Source organism: Ranitomeya variabilis, chromosome 2 (genome assembly GCF_051348905.1).
Source record: "Ranitomeya variabilis isolate aRanVar5 chromosome 2, aRanVar5.hap1, whole genome shotgun sequence".
NCBI lineage: Eukaryota > Metazoa > Chordata > Amphibia > Anura > Dendrobatidae > Ranitomeya > Ranitomeya variabilis.
This window is the reverse complement of record NC_135233.1, coordinates 992,806,760-992,832,039: the sequence shown is the minus strand read 5'-3', so window position 1 is coordinate 992,832,039 and position 25,280 is coordinate 992,806,760. Positions and strand designations below refer to the sequence as shown.

Genomic DNA, 25,280 nt, shown 5'->3' with positions numbered 1-25,280 from the left:
GCTCTGCAGGATAGCAGCCAAGACATCATCGCTCCATCATGAGGGACACAGATTTGTCAGTCTACAGGATGCTAGCTTAGGGGTCCACATCCCACGGCTGGAAGAATACAGATCTGCTCCATTGACCATCACTGAACCATAGATATGTTTGTGAAAGCCTGTGACTCTTCAGTCAACTGGTCTTGTACTTGAACGGACTGTCATCATCCTAAGCTTGTCAATACCTTCTCAATTTGTGAGCCACAAGTGGGGTAGTCAGCCCTGGAAGCTGAAGCCATGTTGTGACCCTCAGGTCAACTGGCCTTGTACCTAAATGGACTGTCATCTTCCTAAGCTTGTTGTCACCACCTCTCTGTGTGCGTGCCAAAAGTGGGGTAGTCGGCCCCGGAAGCTCTGAAGTCACAGCTACTCTTATTTCGGCGATTCAGCAGATGGGTGAGACTCTGTAATGTGCACCATCTTGGGTATTTTGCTGGGACTCTTCTATGTGTTATCTGCCTGTTTTGTGGTCCAATAAAGTATTGCCATACTGTTTTACCCTCACCCTGTGTTGCCTGATTAGTGTTATGCCCACGGGGAAAGGAGAGTGGGAGTTACATGGGATGATCCCTGGTCCATGCGGCTAGCGGACCAGGGCGCCCGCAGACCGTCCCATGTCTCCAACCCTCTTATATGAGTAGTACTTGACACACTATACTTGAAACACTGTCTACAAAGGTAGCATCTAAATAATTTAACAATCTACCCAGTTCATTGATATATCAAATTAAGATTGAGGTGTAATGTCATATTTGCATGTAGTTGAAAAGTGGGACCCTGGAGTTGGTTACTGGAGGGTCCTTGGCACCCAGTCTGACACTGCAGTCCTATCTGCATGTTTATCGGTCTGACAGACTCAGCCAAGACATTGGCCCCATAGACAATGAATGCAACAGAGCGTATATGTTACCCCTAAGCTTTTTAAACTACGGTACTTTTCACTTCAGTCGTGCAGTGAGGGAGAGTAAGTGGATCAGCGCCCTTATTTCAAATAGCAATGTGTGGCCCCAGCGATCAGACATCTCTCACCTATGCCACCATGGAGGGCTGCGTGATCCTGGTGGAGAATGGTCAAACACGTCTGTGTCTCTCTCCACAGAAGTCTGAGAATTATAGGGATAACCACACACCCAGCCGCTGGACCCTCTTTTGTCAGTATCATATATCTATCAAGATCTATCTCTTATGAACCCTTTTAAGAAGAAATATGACCTACGTAGACTATATATGCTGACCTCTGAGAGCACATACCTGATATGTAGACCTCATTTTTGAAGGTTATACACGCGAACTCCACCCATTTCTTAAACTCGTTTTCACCGTCTTGCTCGCACACTGGCAGTTTTGCCACCTCTAGACGACTTCTTCTTAAAGGATCGAGACAAGTGACCTCAGTGACAAATTTCTCATCTTTTGTGCAACCTCCGATTATCATAAACACTTCAGACTGAAATTCATGAATCCGCGGTTTTGTCCTCTCGGAAATTATCTAATTAAAAAAGTCAACTTCAGCGTTTAAAGGCGTTCACTCCGTGCGATAGTAATCACTATGTATATAAGAAACCAATACAGCAAAATATTAACAGCAGCTTTACGAAATATTATTATGCAAGTGCAGCACTAACTCGAAGCTGTCAGCAGGTGGCGACAAATGACACAGAACTATGATGTTTTTCTCAAGACATTTTTTGCGACCCTGTTTGTGACCATGTTGAATATTTACAACAAACTTTTTGATGGTTCTGTGATCTTGCTCCAGTATCTTAGCAACTTCAGCAGTGATACATCACTCTGTAAAGACTTTTCATGATTGTTGACTTTTCAGAGTCAGTTAAATCTTTTTTTGTCCCATTTTGCCCGAGGAAAACAAGCGGTCTAATAATTCTGCGCACCTTGATAAAGGTGTTGGGTCCTTAGGCCTCACTTTCCTCATTACACAAATACACCTCACCTGATCTGCTTCATCTAATAAGCATTCACATTTATACAGCGCGGAGTTGGAAAATCTGCAAAAAAATGATGATATGGTCAAAATACTCCCTGCCTAATAACTGTGCCCTGATGTAGACTTTTGATAGAATCTGCACCAGCGTTGCGGTTATTCACGCCAACATACATAAGCATTACTAACCTTGCCGATTCTTATTACAGCTGAATGCTGGCACAGTTTGGAGTCGCTTCACTGCCATGACACAATGTAGTAACATCACAGAACCGTCTCTATGTCCAGTTTACAACTGTTCTTTTCCATCCATGGAAATTATCACGTTTTGTTCCAGATTTGTGTGTGAGGAGGGAAACATGAGATAATGTGATAGCGGCTCTGTAAAGATGCCAGGCAGCATTCAGCTCGTCTCCATGTCTGATCTGCACATAAACAGATCTGTCAGTGAACTGGCGATCCGCATGGAAGGAGGGACTGACCCAGTCACTGGGATTACACAGAGCGATGCCTCTTCCAACTGGATATTTTTGTGTGGGACTTTCCAGAATTTCTTTCTCCAGTCCACGATGAGGTCACTTTCCTCCAGCGGGGTCAACTGGTCTTATTAAAGCCAATGGTTTGGAGGATGAACTCCGATTTGTCCCGTGATTGTACTTGGATCTTGTTTATCGCAGAGTCACAATGTGTTTATGGCCCAGTAGGGGATTCATACAGAAAATGAGCCAGAATTCTGCTGCAAATGTTATTGTCTGCAGCCTGTTCACAGGGTATGTGCACACGTCCTGATGTCTTGCAGAAATTTCCTGAAGAAAACCGGAAATTTTCTGCAAGAAATCCGCATATTTTTTTTGCGTTTTTTTTCCATTTTTTTCGCGGTTTTTTTTTAGCATTCTGCAAGCGTAATTAGCTTGCAGAATGCTAAAGTTTTCCAAGCGATCTGTAGCATCGCTTGGAAAACTGACTGACAGGTTGGTCACACTTGTCAAACATACTGTTTGACAAGTGTGACCAACTTTTTACTATAGATGCAGCCTATGCAGCATCAATAGTAAAAGATAGAATGTTTAAAAATAATAAAAAAATAAAAAAATGCTTATACTCACCTGCAGACCTCAGCGGCGTCCGTTCCGTATAGATGGTGTGTGCGCGCAGGACCTTCCATGACGTCGCGGTCACGTGAGCGGTCACATGACCGGTCTCGACCAATCACAGGACCGTGACGTCATCGCAAGGTCCTTCACCGCACACCAGCTATAGAAACCGAAGCGGCAGCATGCACCTGAGAGGCGGGAAGACATCGAAGGTGAGTATATCACTATTTTTTATTTTAATTCTTTTTTTTTTACCACTTATATGGTGCCCAGTCCGTGGAGGAGAGTCTCCTCTCCTCCACCCTGGGTACCAACCGCACATAATCTGCTTACTTCCCGCATGGTGGGCACAGCCCCGTGCGGGAAGTAAGCAGATCAATGGACTCCTAGGTGTGCGGAATCCCCGCAATTCCGCATTTTTAATGAACATGTTGCTTTTTTTTCCGCGATGCGATTTTTTCGCGGAAAAAATCGCAAGATTTGCACAAAAAATGCGGAATACACTGTAAATAATAGGAGGCATAGGTTAGCGTTTTTTTCGCGTTTTTATCACGTTTTTATAGCGAAAAAACGCGAAAAAAACACGAAAAATCCTGAACGTGTGCACATGGCCTAATAGTAAATGCACCCATAATGTTTGATATGCAAGTAGATAATACACTGGCTACCCATTCTCTACAGGGTCCAGTATAAACTCATCTCTCTCACCCACAAAGCCCTCCACAGTTCTGCACCGCCTTATATACGCATATGCTGCAATTGTTTTCAGCAGCATTTCTACTGTTTACACAGGACAATGTGCTGCCGAGTGGTTATTTTTAAGCAAGCTTAAAAATAATTTCTCCTGATGACCTATAGTGCGTTTCTCGTTTGTCAGAATGTCTACAGCCTGTTCACAGTACTAGTACATGCACCCTGTTTGATATGCAAGTAGATAACAGCAATGAAGAGGTCTCAGGTGTCAGAGGCCCACGGATTCTTAGGGGTACTAACAATCTGACTCCCATCAATCTGATACGGATAGGCTATCAATTTGCCAAATTTCCAGAATCCACAATCTATTCTCAGTTTCAATAAAATAGCATAAAGCATCAAAAGTATCTAACATCCCTAGTGAGTTGCTTCAAATGTATTGATGGGTGATATTATATTCATGATACTTCTGGTGCCATGGGCATCCATTATGTAACAGACTTGTTCTCTAGATGAACGCTTTCTCTGTTCTTTAATAGGAAAGAGAAGTGGAATTTAATGCAGGTGTGAACAGAGTCTAAGACAGTTTTGATAGATTAGAGAAGATTCGCTGAAGCTTTTAGACAATGAAAATTTAGACTAGATCATCTTAAAATGTACCAAACACTTTGTTGTTTCTTGTTGACTGATAGTTTGGTGCAGAGGATCACAATTTAGGCCATGCCCCTTTCTTTTCTAATTTCCAATAGGCTATGTCCCCATGACGCACACATCCAAGAACATTCATTGTCAAAAATTAGGTTTATCTAGGACTTCTGTTATTTTTTGCTGTGGGGCTAAGAACATACAGGCGGGTATTTACTGACTACCTGCCTATTCTGCCCGGCAATGAGAAATTTCTAGCGCATGGCACTTAGAGGATCAGATCCGATGTTATAGTCCCTATATATGATAGAGACTATAACATCGGATCTGATCCTCTAAGCGTGGAACACTGGCGGCAGAGGATGGCAGCGCGGTGAGCGTGCAGGACCTTGCGTAACATCAGAGATCACATGACCAGGCACGTGACAATGTACAGAGCTCTGTATGGACCAATTCCTACTCGATTCAGAATACTTGGATTCCTTCATCAGGGATCCCACCACGCGCTGCCGTCCTCTGCCCCAAGTGCTCCATGCTTGCCAGGTCCTACCAGAGAAGCAAGAGGGGCATCTGTCACTGGCCGGGACAGCGCTCCGGAAGACTTCTTGAACTACAACCGCCAAACGTTCCTGTGAAATCCCCTCTCTCCTCCTGGATTATCTAGAGATCAAACACTGGATTACACTCTCATCTCTGCTACACTCTCATCTTTGTTACCTAACATACCTTTATGGGCATAACTTTATGAACCCTATGATTGTGGTTCATTTAACTAAAGGGATATACACTTAGCGCAAATATATGTTTTTTTTTAATTTCTTATATCATTTGGACAACCAGGTGGTGTTGTTTTATTAATTGCAGCAGGTTTTCCCTCCACACGCTAGCACCATTGATAACCTATATCTGTATCTTTAAAAAAAAAACAACCTGATTTTTATGCAGAATAATGCTAAATCACAGCATCAAAGTCTCCACTACTCAGCTGCCAGAAAAGGCCTTAAAGGTGGAAGAATAATAGCATATAAAAATATAGTGCACATCATTCTGTAGGTGGTTGGGGTGCCCGGAGAGGGATACCACTCCCTTATCATACAAAAAACAAGAAATCTGGCACTTATTTCAATGCGATCCCAGATTCATAACGTTTCGGTCTGTTACTTAGACCTTCTTCAGACTAGGATTGAAATAAAACAAACAATAAAATTCAACAAAGAGTATACATATGCCTTAAATGTAGACAAATGCGTAACATACTGGTTTCACACAAAACGTCGCCAAAAGAGGCCATATATGTATATATATAACAGCAAAAATCATATAGAATACATATGAAGAAACTGGTACCGTAAAATGACCAAACATTACATTGTAGCAGAACCTCATTCTTTCTCCCAACTTTTTTCACCCCGTTTTTTTCGTTTTTTTTTTATATATAAAAAGTTTTTTTTCATTTTTTTCCCTCCCTTTTTTTACTTTTTATTTTTACCTCCATTACCCATGTGGTACACAGTGAATCTTATTTTTGATCTACAGTGACATTGGCCTCATTGCTTTGATATTGTTTCCTTTGTTACATAAATTTTAGCTGCTTTTCTGTTACAATGTACCAGTTTATGTACCTTGATGATAAGCCTCAATTATGGCTAATTCTGCTACAATGTATCAGTGTATGTACCGTGTAAATTTGCAGCCTTTTTCTTTTTCTATGCAGCTATGTTAGATTTGAATCTAATTAGTGATGTTATACCACATGTAATGTTTGGTCATTTTACGGTACCAGTTTCTTCATATGTATTCCATATGATTTTTGCTGTTATATATATACATATATGGCCTCTTTTGGCGACGTTTTGTGTGAAACCAGTATGTTACGCATTTGTCTACATTTAAGGCATATGTATACTCTTTGTTGAATTTTATTGTTTGTTTTATTTCAATCCTAGTCTGAAGAAGGTCTAAGTAATAGACCGAAACGTTATGAATCTGGGATTGCATTGAAATAAGTCTAAACTGCAGACAATTTTTTGAGTGCCGGATTTCTTGTTTTTTGAAGAATAATAGCATGGCCCCTTCCTCACCTGACCTAAACCCTATTGAAAAGTTGTGGACCCTCCTTAAATTGGAAATGTACAGTGAAGGAAAATAGTCACCTCTCTGATCTCTGTCTGGGAGACTGTTGCTGCTGCCCAAAAAGTTGATCATCAACAGATTAAGAAAATGACAGACTCCATGGATGGAAGACTTTTTCGCTCCCCTCCTTCCCAGAGCCATAACTTTTTTATTTTTCTGTCAATATGGCCATGTGAGGGCTTATTTTTTGCGGGACGAGTTGTACTTTTGAACGACATCATTGGTTTTACCATGTCGTGTACTAGAAAACGGGAAAAAAATTCCAAGTGCGGTGAAATTGCAAAAAAAGTGCAGTCCCACACTTGTTTTTTGTTTGGCTTTTTTGCTAGGTTCACTAAATGCTAAAACTGACCTGCCATTATGATTCTCCAGGTCATTACGAGCTCATAGACACCTAACATGACTAGGTTATTTTTTATCTAAGTGGTGAAAAAAAATTCCAAACTTTGCTAAAAAAAAAAATTGCGCCATTTTCTGATACTCATAGCGTCTTCATTTTTAATGATCTGGGGTCGGTTGAGGGCTTATTTTTTGTGTGCCGAGCTGGCGTTTTTAATGATACCATTTCGGTGCAGATATGTTCTTTTGATCGCCCGTTATTGCATTTTAATGCAATGTCGCGGCGACCAAAAAACCGTAATTCTGGCGTTTCAAATTTTTTTCTCACTACGCCGTTTAGCGATCAGGTTAATACTTTTTTTTTATTGATAGATCGGGCGATTCTGAACGCAGCGATACCAAATATGTGTAGGTTTGATTTTTTTTTATCGATTTATTTTGATTGGGGCGAAAGGGGGGTGATTTAAACTTTTATATTTTTTTTATTTTTTTCAAATTTTTTTTACTTTTGCCATGCTTCAATAGCCTCCATGGGAGGCTAGAAGCTGGCACAACGCGATCGGCTCTGCTACATAGCAGCGATCATCAGATCGCTGCTATGCAGCAGAAATGCAGGTGTGCTGTGAGCGCCGGCTGGAAGCGCCGGTTAAATGCCGCTGTCTGCGTTTGACAGTGGCATTTAACTAGTTAATAGCGGCAGGTGAATCGCGATTTCACCCGCCGCTATTGCTGGCACATGTCAGCTGTTCAAAACAGCTGACATGTCCCGGCTTTGATGCGGGCTCACCGCCGGAGCCCTGCATCAAAGCGCGGTATCTGACCTCGGACGTACTATCCCGTCCGAGGTCAGAAAGAGGTTAATAACAAGGGCAGCTATTTTGGTCACTGATATTTTTTTTAATTGTCAGAAATTTATTGTTGTACATTTTGAGTTGTCTGGTTATTATTCTCACTTTAACAGATGAAAATAACAATTAGGATGTAAAATGTACGTTCTTTTTATTTAGTTGCATAATAATACTGCACACAGATATCCTCCTAAGAAAGACAAAACTTCACTGTTCCTTTCCTAAATACTCAGGTTTATTAACCTTTTTTGGATTGACCAACAGCACCTTACTTGATCAATTATAAAAATGAATCATCAAAAATAAAAATTAGCCTAATAATTGTGCACACAGTGTATTAATTTATAGGTATGCTAACATTATAACATTGTTAAAATGTTTGACTTGTTACTATGTAAGAGAGGGTGACATAAGGGATCAGGATCCCCAGCACATGAGGCATTGGTGCAGGAATATTGCCATCTACTGTTCGAGTGGGACCCTGCACAACTGATTGGAAGAGGGAGAGTTTCAGGAGGGACAAGTAAGGACCATGTGACCATGATGACGCAGTTGCGAAGTATAAAAAAAACAGTGCACCAAAACGGGTGAGGATTTGGAGCTAAGAGAAGGGATAGGCAGAATGTATGTAAAAGAAGACCTAAGATCCGGGAGGAGTCTCCGCTCAGGGCTGGACGCCTGCAGCAATGAACAGAAAGTGCGAGTAAGCCAGCCCGTTGCTTCCAGCACATACGGTACAGGGGTTAGCTTGGGCTAGTACAATGGACAGGGTGGGAACCAGAGGACCAGCTGGGGGTGGTGGGGACCAGTTGAAGTGAAGGAGGCCCAACGAGCCTTGTTAGACTTTATTAGTAGAACTTGCAGCCTAGCAGGAAAAACCAGAGACCCCCGCTAGGGCCTTTGTTGCAGACAGCGGCAGTTCAGTGGCACACATGCTGGCAGTGTGCAACAAATGATAAGTGACTGCTGTAGCAGTAAGGTCGGTGTCACACCTAACGTATAAAAATATGGTCCGTTTTTTACGGCCAAGATACGCAGAAATGTTCATGAACAGTGATTCGTATGTCATCCGTATTCAATGCGACGATGCGATTTTTTTTCTCCAAAAAGTATCCGTATGGCATCCGTACGGCGAGATTTTCTCGCTGGCTTGCGAAATGGACATATAATGGATCCATGGGCTAAAATTTTCCTGAATTTTCCTGGAACTTTTCAACCTTTTCCCACATATCATGCTTCAAACATAAAGATACCAAATGTAAATTTTTGGTGAAGAATCAACAACAAGTGGAACACATTTGTGAAGTTGAACGAAATTTATTGGTTATATTAAATTTTTGTGGAAATTCAAAAACTGAAAAGTGGGGCGTGCAATATTATTCGGCCCCTTTACTTTCAGTGCAGCAAACGCACTCCAGAAGTTCACTGTGGATCTCTGAATGATCCAATGTTGTCCTAAATGCCTAATGATAAAATATAATCCACCTGTGTGTAATCAAGTCTCCGTATAAATGCACCTGCTCTGTGATAGTCTCAGGGTTCTGTTTGAAGCACAGAGAGCATCATGAAGACCAAGGAACACAACAAGCAGGTCCGTGATACTGTTGTGGAGAAGTTTAAAGCCGGACTTGGATACAAAATGATTTCCAAAACTATAAACATCCCAAGGAGCACTGTGCAAGCGATCATATTGAAATGGAAGGAGTAGCATACCACTGCAAATCTACCAAGACCCGGCCGTCCCTCTAAACTTTCATCTCAAACAAGGAGAAGACTGATCAGAGATGGAGCCAAGAGGCCCATGAACACTCTGAATGAACTGCAGAGATCAACAGCTGAGGTGGGACAGTCTGTCCATAGTACAACAATCAGTCGTACACTGCACAAATCTGGCCTTTATGGAAGAGTGGTAAGAAGAAAGCCATTTCTCAAAGATATCCATAAAAAGAGTTGTTTAAAGTTTGCAACAAGCCACCTGGGAGACACACCAAACATGTGGAAGAAGGTGCTCTGGTCAGATGAAACCAAAATCGAAATTTTGGGCAACAATGCCAAACGATATGTTTGGCGTAAAGGCAACACAGCTCATCACCCTGAACACACCATCCCCACTGTCAAACGTGGTGGCAGCATCATGGTTTGGGCCTGCTTTTCTTCAGCACGGACAGGGAAGGTGGTTAAAATTGATGGGAAGATGGATAGAGCTAAATACAGGACCATTCTTGAAGAAAACCTGTTGCAGTCTGCAAAAGAGCTGAGACAGGGACGGAGATTTGTCTTCCAACAAGACAATGATCCCAAACATAAAGCAAAATCTACAATGGAATGGTTCACAAATAAACGTATCCAGGTGTTAGAATGGCCAAGTCAAAGTCCAGACCTCAATCCAATCGTGAATCTGTGGAAAGAGCTGAAAACTGCAGTTCACAAACGATCTCCATCAAACCTCACTGAGCTCGAGCTGTTTGCCAAGGAAGAATGGGCAAGAATTTCAGTCTCTCGATGTACAAAACTGATAGGGACCTACCCCAAGTGACTTGCAGCTGTAATCGCAGCAAAAGGTGGCGCAACAAAGTATTAAGTTAAAGGGGCCGAATAATATTGCACGCCCCAATTTTCAGTTTTTGATTTTCCACTAAAATTTAAAATAACCAATAAATTTCGTTCAACTTCACAATTGTGTTCCACTTGTTGTTGAATCTTCACCAAAAATGTACATTTGGTATCTTTGTTTGAAGCATGATATGTGGGAAAAGGCTGAAAAGTTCCAGGGAGCCGAATACTTTCGCAAGGCACATATATATATATATATATATATATATATATATATATATATATATATATATATATATACACATATATATACATACATACTATGTGTAGACATTTATTCTATCTATTTTATTTTAACTTGTCAGTGTGATTTTTACATTACACAGCACTGAATTCCCGGATTTTCTATAGAACACCGGTGCATATTTCTCGCAAGTCACACTGATGGTCTGTGTGGTGTGCGAGTTTTTCTCACATCCACAGACTTGCATTGGCGTATTTCGGGCGTAATACGGTGACAATTGCAGCATGCTGCGATTTCACTAGTACGTATAATATGGCCAAGAAAACAACGGATGATAGGGGCTGCCCCATAGATTAACATTGGTCCAAGTGCTATGTGATTTTTTATGGCATAGCATCGGTCCGTATTACGCTGTAGTGTGACTCTGGCCTTAGAGTGATCCTGGGGATTCATTGTATACCCTATATTGTATATTACTTTCTGTGATTTATTGTTTTGCATTGTTTACCATTTACCATTTTTGTTTCGCATTGGTTAAGTGCCAACATGGAAAAGAATATAGCTTGAAATAGATTAGGTAATAACAACAATAGAGCAGAAATCCACAGATGTGCCATCTGGTGCAACATGAACTTCCTTCCTCACTTTAGGAGCCCAACAGACTTCCTTTCAGCTCTGAAACTTATTGCCTAAATTTGTTCAAAAGAAGTAAGAGATATAATATCAGCTTATCACAGCCTCTGTAATTATATTGAATTCTGTCCCTGTCTGTGGTTGGCCTAATGTTACCAATGACGTTATGGCTTATTATTGGCAACTCTCACAGAACATCCTGGAGCCTTCCAGAAAAAGAGTTGGATTTATTCCCAAGGAGCCACTAAAGTTGACCAAAACCTTCCATAGGGAACAGATGGCCGTATAACACAGACGAGGATCGCATCGCAAATCTCGGACTGGCCGGCAGCTATCCTGACCCGAGCGTGACAGTATGTATTTCTATGCAGCTGTCATGCTCGGGTCAGAAGAGCCAACGGCCAGTCTGTACACCGCGATGTGATTGTCGGCCATGTTATACGGCCATCTGACTGTGCCCTAAAACAAGCACTTATGGAAGGTTTCCTATGCATTAAATAGGCAATCTCCACCATCATGAGCACATTCTGGGGTGGGGAGGAGGGTGTTCATGGGCTTCTTAAAGACTTAGAATAAAAATGAAGAAGTATTCATACATAACAGCAAATTGAAAGCCATCATTAGTTAATATTCAAGATTTTTTAGACAATAGTGAACAAATACACTGTTTTGCCCAATACTGGAACACAAAGTAGTTATACAATGGCTGCAGTGCCAGTTGGTAAGTAACAAACTAAACTTAATTATTGGGAATTTTGGAAGGATTCTATAATTAAAGGGGTTTTCTGGATTCCGAATATTGATTGCAGATCAGGTGGATGAGTGGGTTCAATTTTCTAGCTCTTGTGCTAGTTTCCTTCTCGTAAAAAATTAAGACAGATAAAAAAAAGATCATGTGCAAAACATTTATTTTCCATTTCAAGGAGTTTGCTTTTGTGGCTTCAAACTGAACATTTCCATTCGTTCTATAAATCTATGGTGCTCAAGTTCCCCTTCACAGAATCATGAATTTGGAAAATGTTATGATGTATATAATAAATAGATTCACAGATGTACGATAAGTCAGCTGCAAGAAAGAGGAAGAGACCAGAGTCTAGACGCTTAAAATTTGTGTACCCACAGGTCACAAATCAAGAAGTGGCAATATTTTTAGACGAAACAACCCACACTTTTCTATAATGACTGTGATTCGGGGTAGCACATCTGCTTTATATGACAGTTTTATATAGTAGACTAGCATCCAAATGTCATGTAAAGGAAAAAAGCCAAATGTATCAATACATGGCAGTAAACAAGTGCCAAATGACTTCTATATAACAGGTCAGCGCTCGCTAATAGGCCAAAATCCACTAGTGTGAATGGGCTTTTCGATTGCCCACTCCGGTATCTGAGCTCTACTGCAAAGCTCCCACTCAACCTGAAACGTGGTGGATGGTTGTGTTTTTCACACACTTGTCTGTTTGGATTCACTATAAATATTTGTACTCAGGGAACTTGGAGCAATAAAATAAATGTATAAATGTTTACCAAGAGAAAATATCAAATATATCCAATCAGTATAATATGTTTGTACTATTTCTTTTATGTACCAATCTGAACTTGGAAATTGATATTTCTCATGACTTAAAGGGCTTGACTCAACTTTTTTTTCTTGGGGTGCGGTGCACTGTTGAAGATTGATAGTTCGGTTCAGCAGCATAATCACGCTGCTGGTCTAAACTGAGTGCTCCCCCAGTCTGATATCAGAGGTAACTTTACCTCTGAAGCATGGGAGAAGCACAGCGGCAGTCATACTGGTCAGATCCAGCAACATGGTCAGCTTGGGAGTGATGTGAGCAGACTTAAAAGCATCCTTACCTAGGTAACCGGCCACTCTGAGACCATAGGGTGACTGTTAACCTAGGTAGCAAGCTGTACAATAAAAATTTTAGAATCCCTCCATTGAAAACAGAGAGAATTTTTGCTAAAAAAATAAATCACAAAGTTGCTTGGCTTTATAAGTAAGCTATAATATAGTTCATTCTGAGGGCACCTGCTGCCTGATACTGGAGTATGGAAAACATTGTCAGAAAAAATTAACTTGAAAAAGGGTTTCCTATATTGGTACAATCTGATACCACTTCATAATATGGCCGCCATGCAAGTATAACCTACAGTACAGACCAAAAGTTTGGACACACCTTCTCATTTAAAGATTTTCTGTATTTTCATGACTATGAAAATTGCACATTCACACTGAAGGCATCAAAACTATGAATTAACACATGTGGAATTATATACTTAACAATAAAGTGTAAAACAGCTGAAATTATGTCTTATATTCTAGGTTCTTCAAAGTAGCCACCTTTTGCTTTGATGACTGCTTTGCACACTCTTGGCATTCTCTTTATGAGCTTCAAGAGGTAGTCACCGGAAATGGTCTTCCAACAATCTTGAAGGAGTTCCCAGAGATGCTTAGCACTTGTTGGCCCTTTTACCTTCACTCTGTGGTCCAGCTCACCCCAAACCATCTCGATTGGGTTCAGGTCTCGTGACTGTGGAGGCCAGGTCATCTGGCGTAGCACCCCATCACTCTCCTTCTTGGTCAAATAGCCCTTACACAGCCTGGAGGTGTGTTTGGGGTCATTGTCCTGTTGAAAAATAAATGATGGTCCAACTAAACGCAAACCGGATGGAATAGCCAAGAGTGTGCAAAGCAGTCATCAAAGCAAAAGGTGGCTACTTTGAATAACCTAGAATATAAGACATAATTTCAGAAAAAGTTCTCATCAATAGGCTGTCTGTATAATGTAGGACAGGACAGGTGTTTCGGAGCAGAGAGATGCTCTTTATAATCGTTCTCCAATGAGGCCACAGGTGAGGATCCTAAACAGAAGACCTCCCCTCTATTACAGGCTCATTCAAAAGTCAGTGATTTTCTGTTATGAAAAAAATAGTTCCGAGTGCCATCATTGCTTTTTTATTAGTGTCATCAGAGTTTGGACAGAGTTTATTCAGCTTTTTTCAGATGGAAAACAAAAAATGTAGGAGGTTGCTCAACATTCTCATATCAGTCCATAAAAAAAAAAAAAATGAGCAGCAAACGGATGGCATCCACGTGCTCTCCAATTTTTTTTACAGACCCATAGACCTGCATTGGCAGAATTCATCGAAGACTTGGATCCGAGTCCGAAAAGTCTCAGTGGCTTTATGCTAACTGCCAGGACAGCAAAAATACACAGACATGTGAACAGATACGGAGTGGAGTCCATAAAAGGTACAACTGTGAAAAACACAGATAGAATTCGCACGAGAAAAACTGACACCTGAATGAGCAGTACCTAACGCCATATTCTTATATTAGAGAAGAAAATCAAGCTCTTCCTGATCTGAATGGTCCCCAGATGTTTTTGTCCATCCTTCCCGTTAGCTGACTGCTCATCAAGATAGTTCTGAAAGTATGCAAAACTGTACACCTGTGATGTGAAATTTTTAGATTTTGTGGGCAGATTTTTAGCAGTAACAAATGGCAGTATGTATGCTGGCAAAGCAATGAACAACTCTTTGAAGCAAGTCTACAACTATCAGTCAGATATAGTGGATGATTAGTGCAAATTTTGAAATGTAGATAAATTAGCAATTTGTCTTTAACTGCATTATTCTCTGGAAAATATTTATTTCCAGAAAAAGTCTAGGAAGGAAAATAATATCCCCAGGAAGAATACTGTGAGGACAAAAAAGGCCACCACACAAAGTTCCTGTAGGACCTCATGTTTACACTAGTAGTTACAGCATACCCACATGCATGGAAATAATTTTTGAGACCGGCAACTAGGAGAATGAGTGTGAAGTTTAAAGGGGTATTCTCAATTTTTTTTTGAGCAGCTCAGAGCTGTGCAGTCTCCTTAGGCTGTGTGCACACGATGCGGAATTAGTGTGGATCCGCAGCGGATTTTTACATGCAGAAACGCTGCAGTTCCGCACAGTGATTTACAGTACAATTTAAATCAATAGAAAAAAAAAAGGCAGTGCTAATGGTGCAGAAAAATTTGCATGAAAACCGCTGCGGAACAAAAGAAGTAGCATGCTACTTCCTTTGTGCGGAACTGCAGCGTTTCTGACCCCTTCCATAATAGAAATCAGCAGGGGTAAAAAAGGCAGAAAATCCGCACAAAATCCACATCAAAAACGCACAAAATCTGCATAGAATCCGCGGCAAATCCGCAAATGCGTTTTCTGCCAGGAGATGCGGATTTTGTGCGGAAAATCCAGCACCCCAATCGCAACGTGTGCACATAGCCTTACAGTCTCCTCATTTCCTGGTTTTTCGCAAGGTGGCTCTCCTCCTCTTTGAGTGACAGCTCTGGTGAATGGTAAACCTGAATTTTTAGTAGAACTGTAAAGCACAGCACAAGTTTTGCCGAAACACATTCAGTTATTAGTGGTTTGTTCTGTAGTATACACTGTTATCCCTGTATTTACACATAGCAATAACAGCATTTGAACAAGCACACAGGTATGGACAAGAGCAGAGAATAATGATTATGAGACCTGCTCTGAAAACTGTGAGCTGGTTATTTTGCAAGGTTTATAACAGCATCTATTTCAAAGCTGAGAGAGAGTTGAGCAGATAACTGCTGTTTTAGAAATCAATGACCTAGAGAGAGGTGGCTAGAATGTTAGGAGTTAACCCCTCTCCTGAAATATAACTACTGCAGGCATTGGGGGCTGAGCTTTATGGAAACCAGATGTACACTATGAAAGATTAAAACTCTCTGCATGAGAATGACCGCAGGCAATTGCAAACGTGCTAGTTTTCATGAATAACTAGATAGGTCTATCTCCTAGCTCCCTCATACATGATTGCTTAGTTCAGTCAAGTGTTTGTTTGTTTTCCACAGTTAGAACGCATGAAAACAAAAGGATCAGCCATTGAAATTTCAAGGGCCCTATCCTTCTCTCCCCTAACATCATATGTCTGGGTAGTGAAGGATGGCACCAATACAGTCAGATGTGTAGCTGGTCCCAATGAAATAGGTGGATTTGAACGACTTTCAGCAGATATGTATGGGGGTCTTTAATGGTCAGTTTATCAATGCATGTTACTCATTTATTTTATGTATCTAGGTAATTTACAAATTTGACAATTACTTGCTGTAGAGTCACTCACCTCATTACCAGTCAGATAATACATGCGTGCTTCTTGCATTAAATGGAAAACATCAGGACATTCTCTGATCAATTCATTGGCTTCTACAGTACCAACAAGATACCAGGGATCCAATAAAGGTAGTCGGACACATTCTAGCATTTTTGGTAGAAGAGACATTCTCTCAGATTGTTTATATTGGACCCATTTTATTACAGTCTCAAACACTTGCGCTTCCTCTGTGACATATAATTCATCGCTCTTTAGAATATGGTATAAAATGTTGGATGTCAACTCGAGGAACTCTTCATGGTTTAAGACCTGCAAAAAGTTTTGGATGATATAGTTCTGGACCTGTAACTTCAGCAAGTCCAAACAATGTGTATCTGCAAGTCGTAAAATTCCAACACAGTTTTCAGGGTGAAGAGCTTCTGTAAGGAAACTGGAACATGCGTCCACCATACGGAGGAACTGAAAAGAAAAAACAGGAAGTTGTGAAACCTTAGCAGCTTGTATATCTGTGCATGTGGTGAGATGTTATCGCAGAATTTGGTGGCTTCTACTTTACGTGTACAGAGATGCATACTGAGATAAGACACTATGGTGAACACTGGTTGCCATATTTTATGCCATAAATGTCTGAATCCCACCGCAGGAACTTTATGTCATTTACTCATAAATAGTCCTCTCATGGTGTGCTGCTAGTGATGAGCGAGTGTACTCATTGCTCGGGTTTTCCCGAGCAGGCTCGGGTGTCCTCCGAGTATTTTTTAGTGTGGATTTTCACCACAAATTTCACTATTTGTAAAGTAAAGGGCGAAAACAGCAGCATTTTGACAACAATTGTTGACAACAATGGTGCGGATTTTGGAGTTGCAAATTTTACTGCTGATTATCCACTGTGGAAAGTCTGTAGTAGATTGGTCCTTTGCGGACTGTGCAGATTTGATGTGATAGTTTGTAAGTAGATTGATCCATGTTAGCTGTTTTTTAGGCTTATCCCACTCTGCCATAATGACACAAGAAGTGAAGATAAGAAAGTAGGGAAGTAGTGCAGGGGTCCTTAGTGAACCAAGCACTTGGTGAACATACACAGATAACAGGGGTGGACGGCTACAGGAAGTGACGCAGGAAAACGCCGAAAATATGTCAATTAATGGGGGGTTTTAATCAGTAGAATTCATATGTGTTCAAAATGTAGCAGAATGTTAAACATTTGGCAATGATCAAAGAAATTTGGTAGAAATAGAAAAATATATGAAATTAGAGCCCAACAGGATATTAGGCAATAAAGGAACATGACTATTGGGCTTTTACTCATTATTTAATCACCTGCAGTATGTTGTAAATCTGCTTTTAAAGGCATGGTAAGAGCCTATAAAACTTATAGTAATGGTTTTCTGTATACAGTGAAGCTGCATGTACACTGAAAGATAGTGCAGTGTAAACAGGCTGCCGATAACACAATGAATGAGCAAAACACTCAGTTATAGAGTGAAATGATCTTTTTGCGCCGCTCATTCGGCAGTGCATCTTCCTGTGTGAACTGGATACGCACTACCAAGAACTATGGCAGCCCAGGCGTCTATTACAGATCTACTACAGGTCGCTCAGGGCGCATCTTTTATATGGTCGGTCCGTGGAATTGTACTTTAAGTCAAAAGTTGTAAAACTAGAGCCCAAACACATGGAGACAATCTATATATAATCATGGAATGATTTAAAAAAAATGCTCGTTCACAGTTATCTTTCAGTGTAAATGTAGCTTTAGTGTCTTTTTTTATCTTTTTTCTGTTTTGTCTTAATAACATGGTTTTCCATCAAAAATACAGAAGTAAAAGTATTTATCTTGTATTTATCTTTATTATTTTTGATATCTCTTCTTGACCTTAATATACTTACTTATTTCATTAGAGGAAGAGAAGCCAGTGCACCTCGGCAGACACTCACATAATAAAAGATTCTGCATATCAAAATCTGACATGTCTGATCATCATTTACTTTGGCATATGACATTGAACAACGGACAAGAAGCCGCCTTACAAGTTTGTCTATGCTCAGTCCTCCTATATCTATACTATGTACAAGATACTGTATATGCATACATGTAGCTTGTATGCATCAGCATAGCTTATTTTAACTGCACTTTAAGGGTATGTTCCCACGGTCAGTAAAATCTGCGGATTGGACGCTGCACACATCTGCAGCGTCCAGATGTTACAGCATAGTGGATGGGATTTGAAGAAATCCCATCTCCACTATGCCTCCGGCATCCCTGCAGAGACGGACATGCGGCGCGTCTTTCGAGACCGCAGCATGTCAATTTATCTTGCGGAGACGCTCGGTCTCTGCAAGATAAATTTCCCATACAATGTATTGGGCGCGGTGATTCCGCACGGTTCAGTGAACACCTGCAGAATCACCTGCGTTCAAAAGCCGGCAGCGCTTTGGACGGAGCGGACATGTGCTGCGTCCAAAACGCTGCCTAATACTGAACGTGGGAACATACCCTAAAGTTTAGTCAGCTATGCTTTCTAATATAAGGACTTCCAGCAATAATGTGCATTGTCCTAGGTAGTGCATTCCAGAGAATTGGAACAGCTCGTAGAAGTCTTGGAGACGGGAGTGGGAGGTTCGAATTATTGCAGGAACAGGTAGAAAACAGTATGACTACATTCACACAAGGGTAAATGCTATAGATTTTCCATTTGCATTTGTGGGTGAAAAATTTGGAGTAGAAAAGTGGATGACTTTTTGAAAAATCTCATCCATAGGCTCCTAAATGGATTTGCACTGCAGATTTTTAAATATACGTCATCTTAATGGGTTTGACCCTTTTAGGAAAATGGGATCAAAATGCTGTAAAATACCCAAAATAACAAAACACACAAGGAACTCACCCTTTGCCACTTCTCTGGTATCAATGTTTTGGCTGCAGCGGTGACATCACATGAACAATGCGCATCACTCAGCCAATCACTGAGCTCAGCAGTTTGTGGCGTTTACCTCACAATACCAATCTTCAATGGGTACTACAGTGCCAACATTATTGCTGCTGGAAATGAGCATACATTGTTTTTAGTTTGTATGGGGCCCTGAAGTGATTAACCTCTTCACCCCCGAGCCTGTTTTCAAATTTCTGACCAGGCGGACAAATTTTAAAATTCTGATCAGTGTCACTCTATAAGGTAAGAATTCTGGAACGCTTCAACACTTCAGATTTATATCAGGTTTTTATGTTTGGCTGCTGTCACACCCTAGAAGACGCTATTTTTCAAAAACTAGCTTTTGCATCACCCTATTTTGAGAGCTATATTTTTTCCATATTTCTGTCCACAGAGTCATGTGTAGGGCTTTTTTTTGCAGGACGAGCTGTTGTTTTTATTGGTACCATTTTTAGGCACATGACATTTATTGATCACTTTCTATTCCGATTTTTAGGAGGCAGAATGAACAAAAGCCAGCAATTCAGGATTTGTTTTTAAGGTTTTGTTATACCATTCCACGTGTGGTAAAATTGATAAGGCAGCTTTATTTTTTGGATCAGTACAATTACAGTGATAACAAAATGATATAATTTTTTTTATGTTTTGCTGCTTTTACACAATTAAATCTATTTTATAGAAAAAAAGAATCGTTTTTACATCGCTTCATTCTATAATTTTTTATTTTTAAACTGATGGAGCTGTATGGCAGCTTCTTTTCTGCGGGACAAAATGGCATTGTCAACTATGCCTTTTTTATTTACATTCGTCTTTTTGATTGCTTTTTATTCCGCTTTTAGTTCGGCGGTATGATGAAAAGTATAGTTTTTTGCTTTGTTTTTAATTTATTTTTTTACGATGTTCACTGGGGTGAACTAGGATGAACTAGGGGTTAACTAGTATGCCAGTTTTATAGATCAGTTCGTTCCGGACACAGCGATACCAAATAGGTGAAAATTTTTGTTTATTTTTTATTTTTTTTTACATAAAAATACATATTTCTGGTTTCTGGGTGTAACAGGCCAAAGTAACCCCGTCCCAGATTAACCCCGGGTATAATTTGGCCTAGGCCAGAGTATACCCCGGGGTATAAACTGGCCTAGGCCAAACTATACCCAGGCATAAAATGGCCTAGGCCAAACTATACCCCGGGGTGTAAAATAGCCTAGGCCAAACTATACCCCTCCAGGCCACATTATACCCCCCAGGGTTAAAGTGGCCTAGGCTACATTTAACCCTGGGTATATTTTGGCCTAGGCCAAACTATACCTAAGGATGTAAAACAGCCTAGGCCAAACTATAACAGGCCACACTATACCCTCAGGCCAGACTATAGCCTTTTACTGGTTGCTATGGGATTTTACATGGCCACTTTATCCTAGCAACGCCCTGGATACGGTTGGAAAAGGGGTTTATCTACCTTGGGGGGCACCCTCACAGCACTGCGGGGAAGCCGGGGAACCCTTTTACTGGTTGCTATGGGATTTTACATGACCAATTTATCCTAGCAACGCCTTGTATACGCTTGGAAAAGGGGTTAATCTACCTTGGAGGACACCCTCACAGCACTGCGGGGTGGGTGGGGATCCCTTTTACTGGTTGCTATGGGATTTTACATGGCCACTTTATCCTAGCAACGCCCTGGATACGGTTGGAAAAGGGGTTTATCTACCTTGGGGGCACCCTCACAGCACTGCGGGGAAGCCGGGGAACCCTTTTACTGGTTGCTATGGGATTTTACATGACCAATTTATCCTAGCAACGCCTTGTATACGCTTGGAAAAGGGGTTAATCTACCTTGGAGGACACCCTCACAGCACTGCGGGGTGGGTGGGGATCCCTTTTACTGGTTGCTATGGGATTTTACATGGCCACTTTATCCTAGCAACGCCCTGGATACGGTTGGAAAAGGGGTTTATCTACCTTGGGGGCACCCTCACAGCACTGCGGGGAAGCCGGGGAACCCTTTTACTGGTTGCTATGGGATTTTACATGACCAATTTATCCTAGCAACGCCTTGTATACGCTTGGAAAAGGGGTTAATCTACCTTGGAGGACACCCTCACAGCACTGCGGGGTGGGTGGGGATCCCTTTTACTGGTTGCTATGGGATTTTACATGGCCACTTTATCCTAGCAACGCCCTGGATACGGTTGGAAAAGGGGTTTATCTACCTTGGGGGCACCCTCACAGCACTGCGGGGAAGCCGGGGAACCCTTTTACTGGTTGCTATGGGATTTTACATGGCCACTTTATCCTAGCAACGCCTTGGATACGCTTGGAAAAGGGGCTTATCTACCTTGGGGGCACTGTCGCAGCATTGCATGGAGGCTGGGGAACTCTTTTCCTGGTTGCTAAGCGATTTCAAATGATCAATCTAAGGTACTTACACCATGTAAAACCCTATAGCAAGCAGGGTGCCCCCAAGGTAGATAAACCCCTTTTCCAAGCATATACAAGGCATTGCTAGGATAAAGTGGTCATGTAAAATCCCATAGCAACCAGTAAAAGGGTTCCTCGGTGTAACAGGCCAAAGTAACCCTGTCCCAGATTAACCCCGGGTATAATTTGGTCTATGCCAGAGTATACCCGGGCATAAACTGGCCTAGGCCAAACTATACCCCGGGGTGTAAAATAGCCTAGGCCAAACTATACCCCTCCAGGCCAGATTATGTAACTAATCTGGGGTTAAAGTTGCCTAGCCCAATTTATACCTCTCAGCTCATATTATACCCCAATGAAATCATTTGCATTGAGTGATATACACAAGAATTACTTAATGCTTCAACATTTTATTGAGAAACCAAACTGACAATTCTTAAAGAGTACCTCCCACTATACAAAACTTTTGCCCATGGCAAAAGTAGTTGTAAAGGGGGGTATTTGTAATGCATATGCATTACAAATACCCCCCCATTTTATAGTTACCTTAGGGGGGCTGCCCGATTACCCCCCCTCGCTAACCGCCGCTGCCCGTCTCCTGGTAGACGGGGTCCCCCTCCTGCCGCTAGGTGGCGCTGCCTCTCCATGCGCCGACGTCACAGCCAGGCGCCATAGAGGAGAGCGGCACCTGGCTAGTGCCGTTGGAGCTTGTAGAAGCAGAGCCAGCACCACCTAGCGGTGGGAGGGGGGGCAATAATTTCTCATTAGCTATAAGTCACTTATCATGCAATGCAATTATCTGGGGCAACAAATCGCCCAACAGTCATTCTGTGTATTATGACATTTAGTCTAGCATGTCCTTGCTACCAAATTAACGTTTAAAGCTAAACACTGATAACAACATTGAAATGATCGTGCTTATTTTCAAGATACAGTGCATGTTCAGTTGTTGACTGCAGATTGAAGCTTGCAGGATATGTCAACCAATCCATGGAGTCACCGACGTTTGTGTAGATTATTATGTCGCAACTCAACAGATTCGCCGTGGTCATGATCTCTGCATCAGTTGCCCAGACTCCATCAAGAGAGATTCCAGAGATGTTCACATATTCATTCACATTTTGGTTCAAGTAGTCCTGTAGTTTTTTTGTCAAGTCAGTTTTCATATGGTGGATGACTTTATCTCTGAGAAGGGAATGGTTGTCCTCTGTTCCTGTCAAGATGTAGCTGATGGCCCGGAAGAAGCAGTTTCCATCACCTTTGGTTTTATATGTACGCCGTGGTTGTTCAAGGTCTCGTCTGCATCCACAGTATACAACCTTACTAAACGTAAGGCCAAGAGTGGTGCTAAGATACTTCCTTCTTGAACTTGGTAGTAGGTTGAAAGCCTTAGTTTGCTTATTTTTCTGTGTGGCAGAGTCACTGGAATAATCATCATCGGATGGTGGAGAAGCCTCTTTATCCTGGTAAATCTTTAGGTTGCTGGTGTGGTATGTGTTGCTTAATATCTTGCCAGTTTTGTTGTTCTTAAGTTTTACTCGTCCCTTGGTCAAGGATTCCACAACTAAATAAGGTCCAATCCAGCGTGGTTCCATCTTTGAACCTATGCGTTGAATACGGCGCTGATTCTTGATATAAACTATGGTACCAGCAGTGATTTCTTTGTTGCTTTTGTGTCGGCGATCAAAGGCACACTTCTGGTGTTCTTGAGCAGAGTGGATGTTGGTACTGACGTCTGAGTGCAGCTTTTTAAGAATGCTTGACAGTGTATTTAGCACATCAGGGGTGGCATGATCTGAAATGGGCATGGGATCCACCGTATCATCTTTTGAGGGATTAAGGTCCATGGGAAGCTTGGCCTTCCGTCCATACATGACCTCAAATGGAGTAACCTTGGTTGAAGCATGCACAGATGTGTGATAGGCAAACAGAACACCAGGGATGAATTGATCCCAGTTGTTTCCTTGGTCATTGACAAGCTTACTAAGAGCTTCTTTAAGTGTCCGATTATCACGTTCCCGCTGGCCATTTGTTTGTGGGTGGTATGCAGATGAAATACGGTGATCTGTTTGAAAATGTTCCATCAGGTTGTCAATGATCGAGTTTACAAACTCTCGTCCCTGGTCGCTAATCAGAGTCTCCATACAGCCAAGGCGACAGATAACGGAGTACAAAAAATTTGCCACTGACTTGGCACTCTTATCTGGGACAGCTGTTGCTTCAGTCCATTTGGAGAAATGATCAGTGGCAGCAACTATATATTTGTTGCCATTTGATGTTTCCTGAAGAGGGCCAATCATATCAATCCCAACTAAGCTCCATACTTTTCCAGGCACTGACATACTGTTGAGTGGTGGAGCTTCCTTTGTGATTTTGGGATTTATAACAAAACATTTTTGACAGGCTTTCACATACTGGTGAACGTCATTTTTCATTCCCTTCCAGTAAAACCGGTCAGAGATTTTGGCTAAAGTTTTATCTCTGCCAAAATGGCCCCCAGATATTGGGTTGTCATGACAGGCCTTCAGGATATTTGGCAGTCGACTTTTAGTAAGAACCTCCTTTTCCCTATGATAAACAATTCCTCCTTGGGCTCGATATGGCTTTGCTGTTTGTCTAAACTGGGACTTGGCATTTGCACGTTTCTCAGGAGGTAGATCGTAGGTATACTGAGGGTACCTTTGTTCTGTTGCAGTGTAGAATCTCAAAAGCTGGTCATACAATTGATCTTCCATGGTTGTCAAAATTGGAAAAGATTTGGTGTCATAGAGAGCAGAGAGGTGTCATAGAGAACATACAAAACAAGTTATCATTAACTATGCACTGACAGGACAGCGCCATCTACTGTCAGTTCAGATCTGCACACTTTTCAACAAATAAGCAATAGGGTGAGAAAAACAGTGAAGTGATAACATTATGGCCTAGAGAAATACTATAAAAACTATTTTATACCCCCTGGTATAAAGTTTATCCCCCGGGGGTATACTATGGCCTAAGTCAACTTTTGAATTTTTGTGCTGTTTCCTTCCTCAGTAAAAGGGTTCCCCGGCTTCCCCGCAGTGCTGCGAGGGTGCCCCCATGGTAGATAAACCCATTTTTTAAGCGTATCCAAGGCGTTGCTAGGATAGAATGGCCATGTAAAATCCCATAGCAACCAGTAAAAGGGTTCCCCACCCACCCCGCAGTGCTGTGAGGGTGCCCCCAAGGTAGATTAACCCCTTTTCCAAGCGTATACAAGGCGTTGCTAGGATAAATTGGTCATGTAAAATCCCATAGCAACCAGTAAAAGGGTTCCCCGGCTTCCCCACAGTGCTGCAAGGGTGCCCCCAAGGTAGATAAACCCCTTTTCCAAGCGTATACAAGCCGTTGCTAGGATAAAGTGGTCATGTAAAATCCCATAGCAACCACCTAAGGGGTTAACCACCTATCCTTAAGTGCTGCGAGAGTGCCCCCAAGGTAGATAAACCCCTTTTTCAAGCGTATTCAAGGCGTTGCTAAGATAGAGTGATCATGTAAAATCCCATAGCAACCAGTAAAAGGTTTCCCCACCCACCCGCAGTGCTGCAATGGTGCCCCCAAGATAGATAAACCCCTTTTCCAAGCGTATCCAAGGTGTTGCTAGG

General features: G+C 41.6%; 1 protein-coding gene across 3 annotated transcripts in view; it reads right to left on the bottom strand.

Moving 5' to 3' along the window:
• Positions 1-25,280, bottom strand: part of KLHL6 (kelch like family member 6) — a 181,617-nt gene that overhangs the window by 25,699 nt on the left and 130,638 nt on the right. For all 3 annotated transcript variants that reach the window (XM_077291093.1, XM_077291094.1, XM_077291092.1), the window contains 2 exons: positions 16,313-16,762; positions 1,291-1,528 (listed from right to left, as the gene is read on the bottom strand). In XM_077291093.1, the coding sequence (XP_077147208.1) occupies positions 1,291-1,528; positions 16,313-16,762 (688 nt within the window). The remainder of the gene's footprint in view (positions 1-1,290; positions 1,529-16,312; positions 16,763-25,280) is intronic.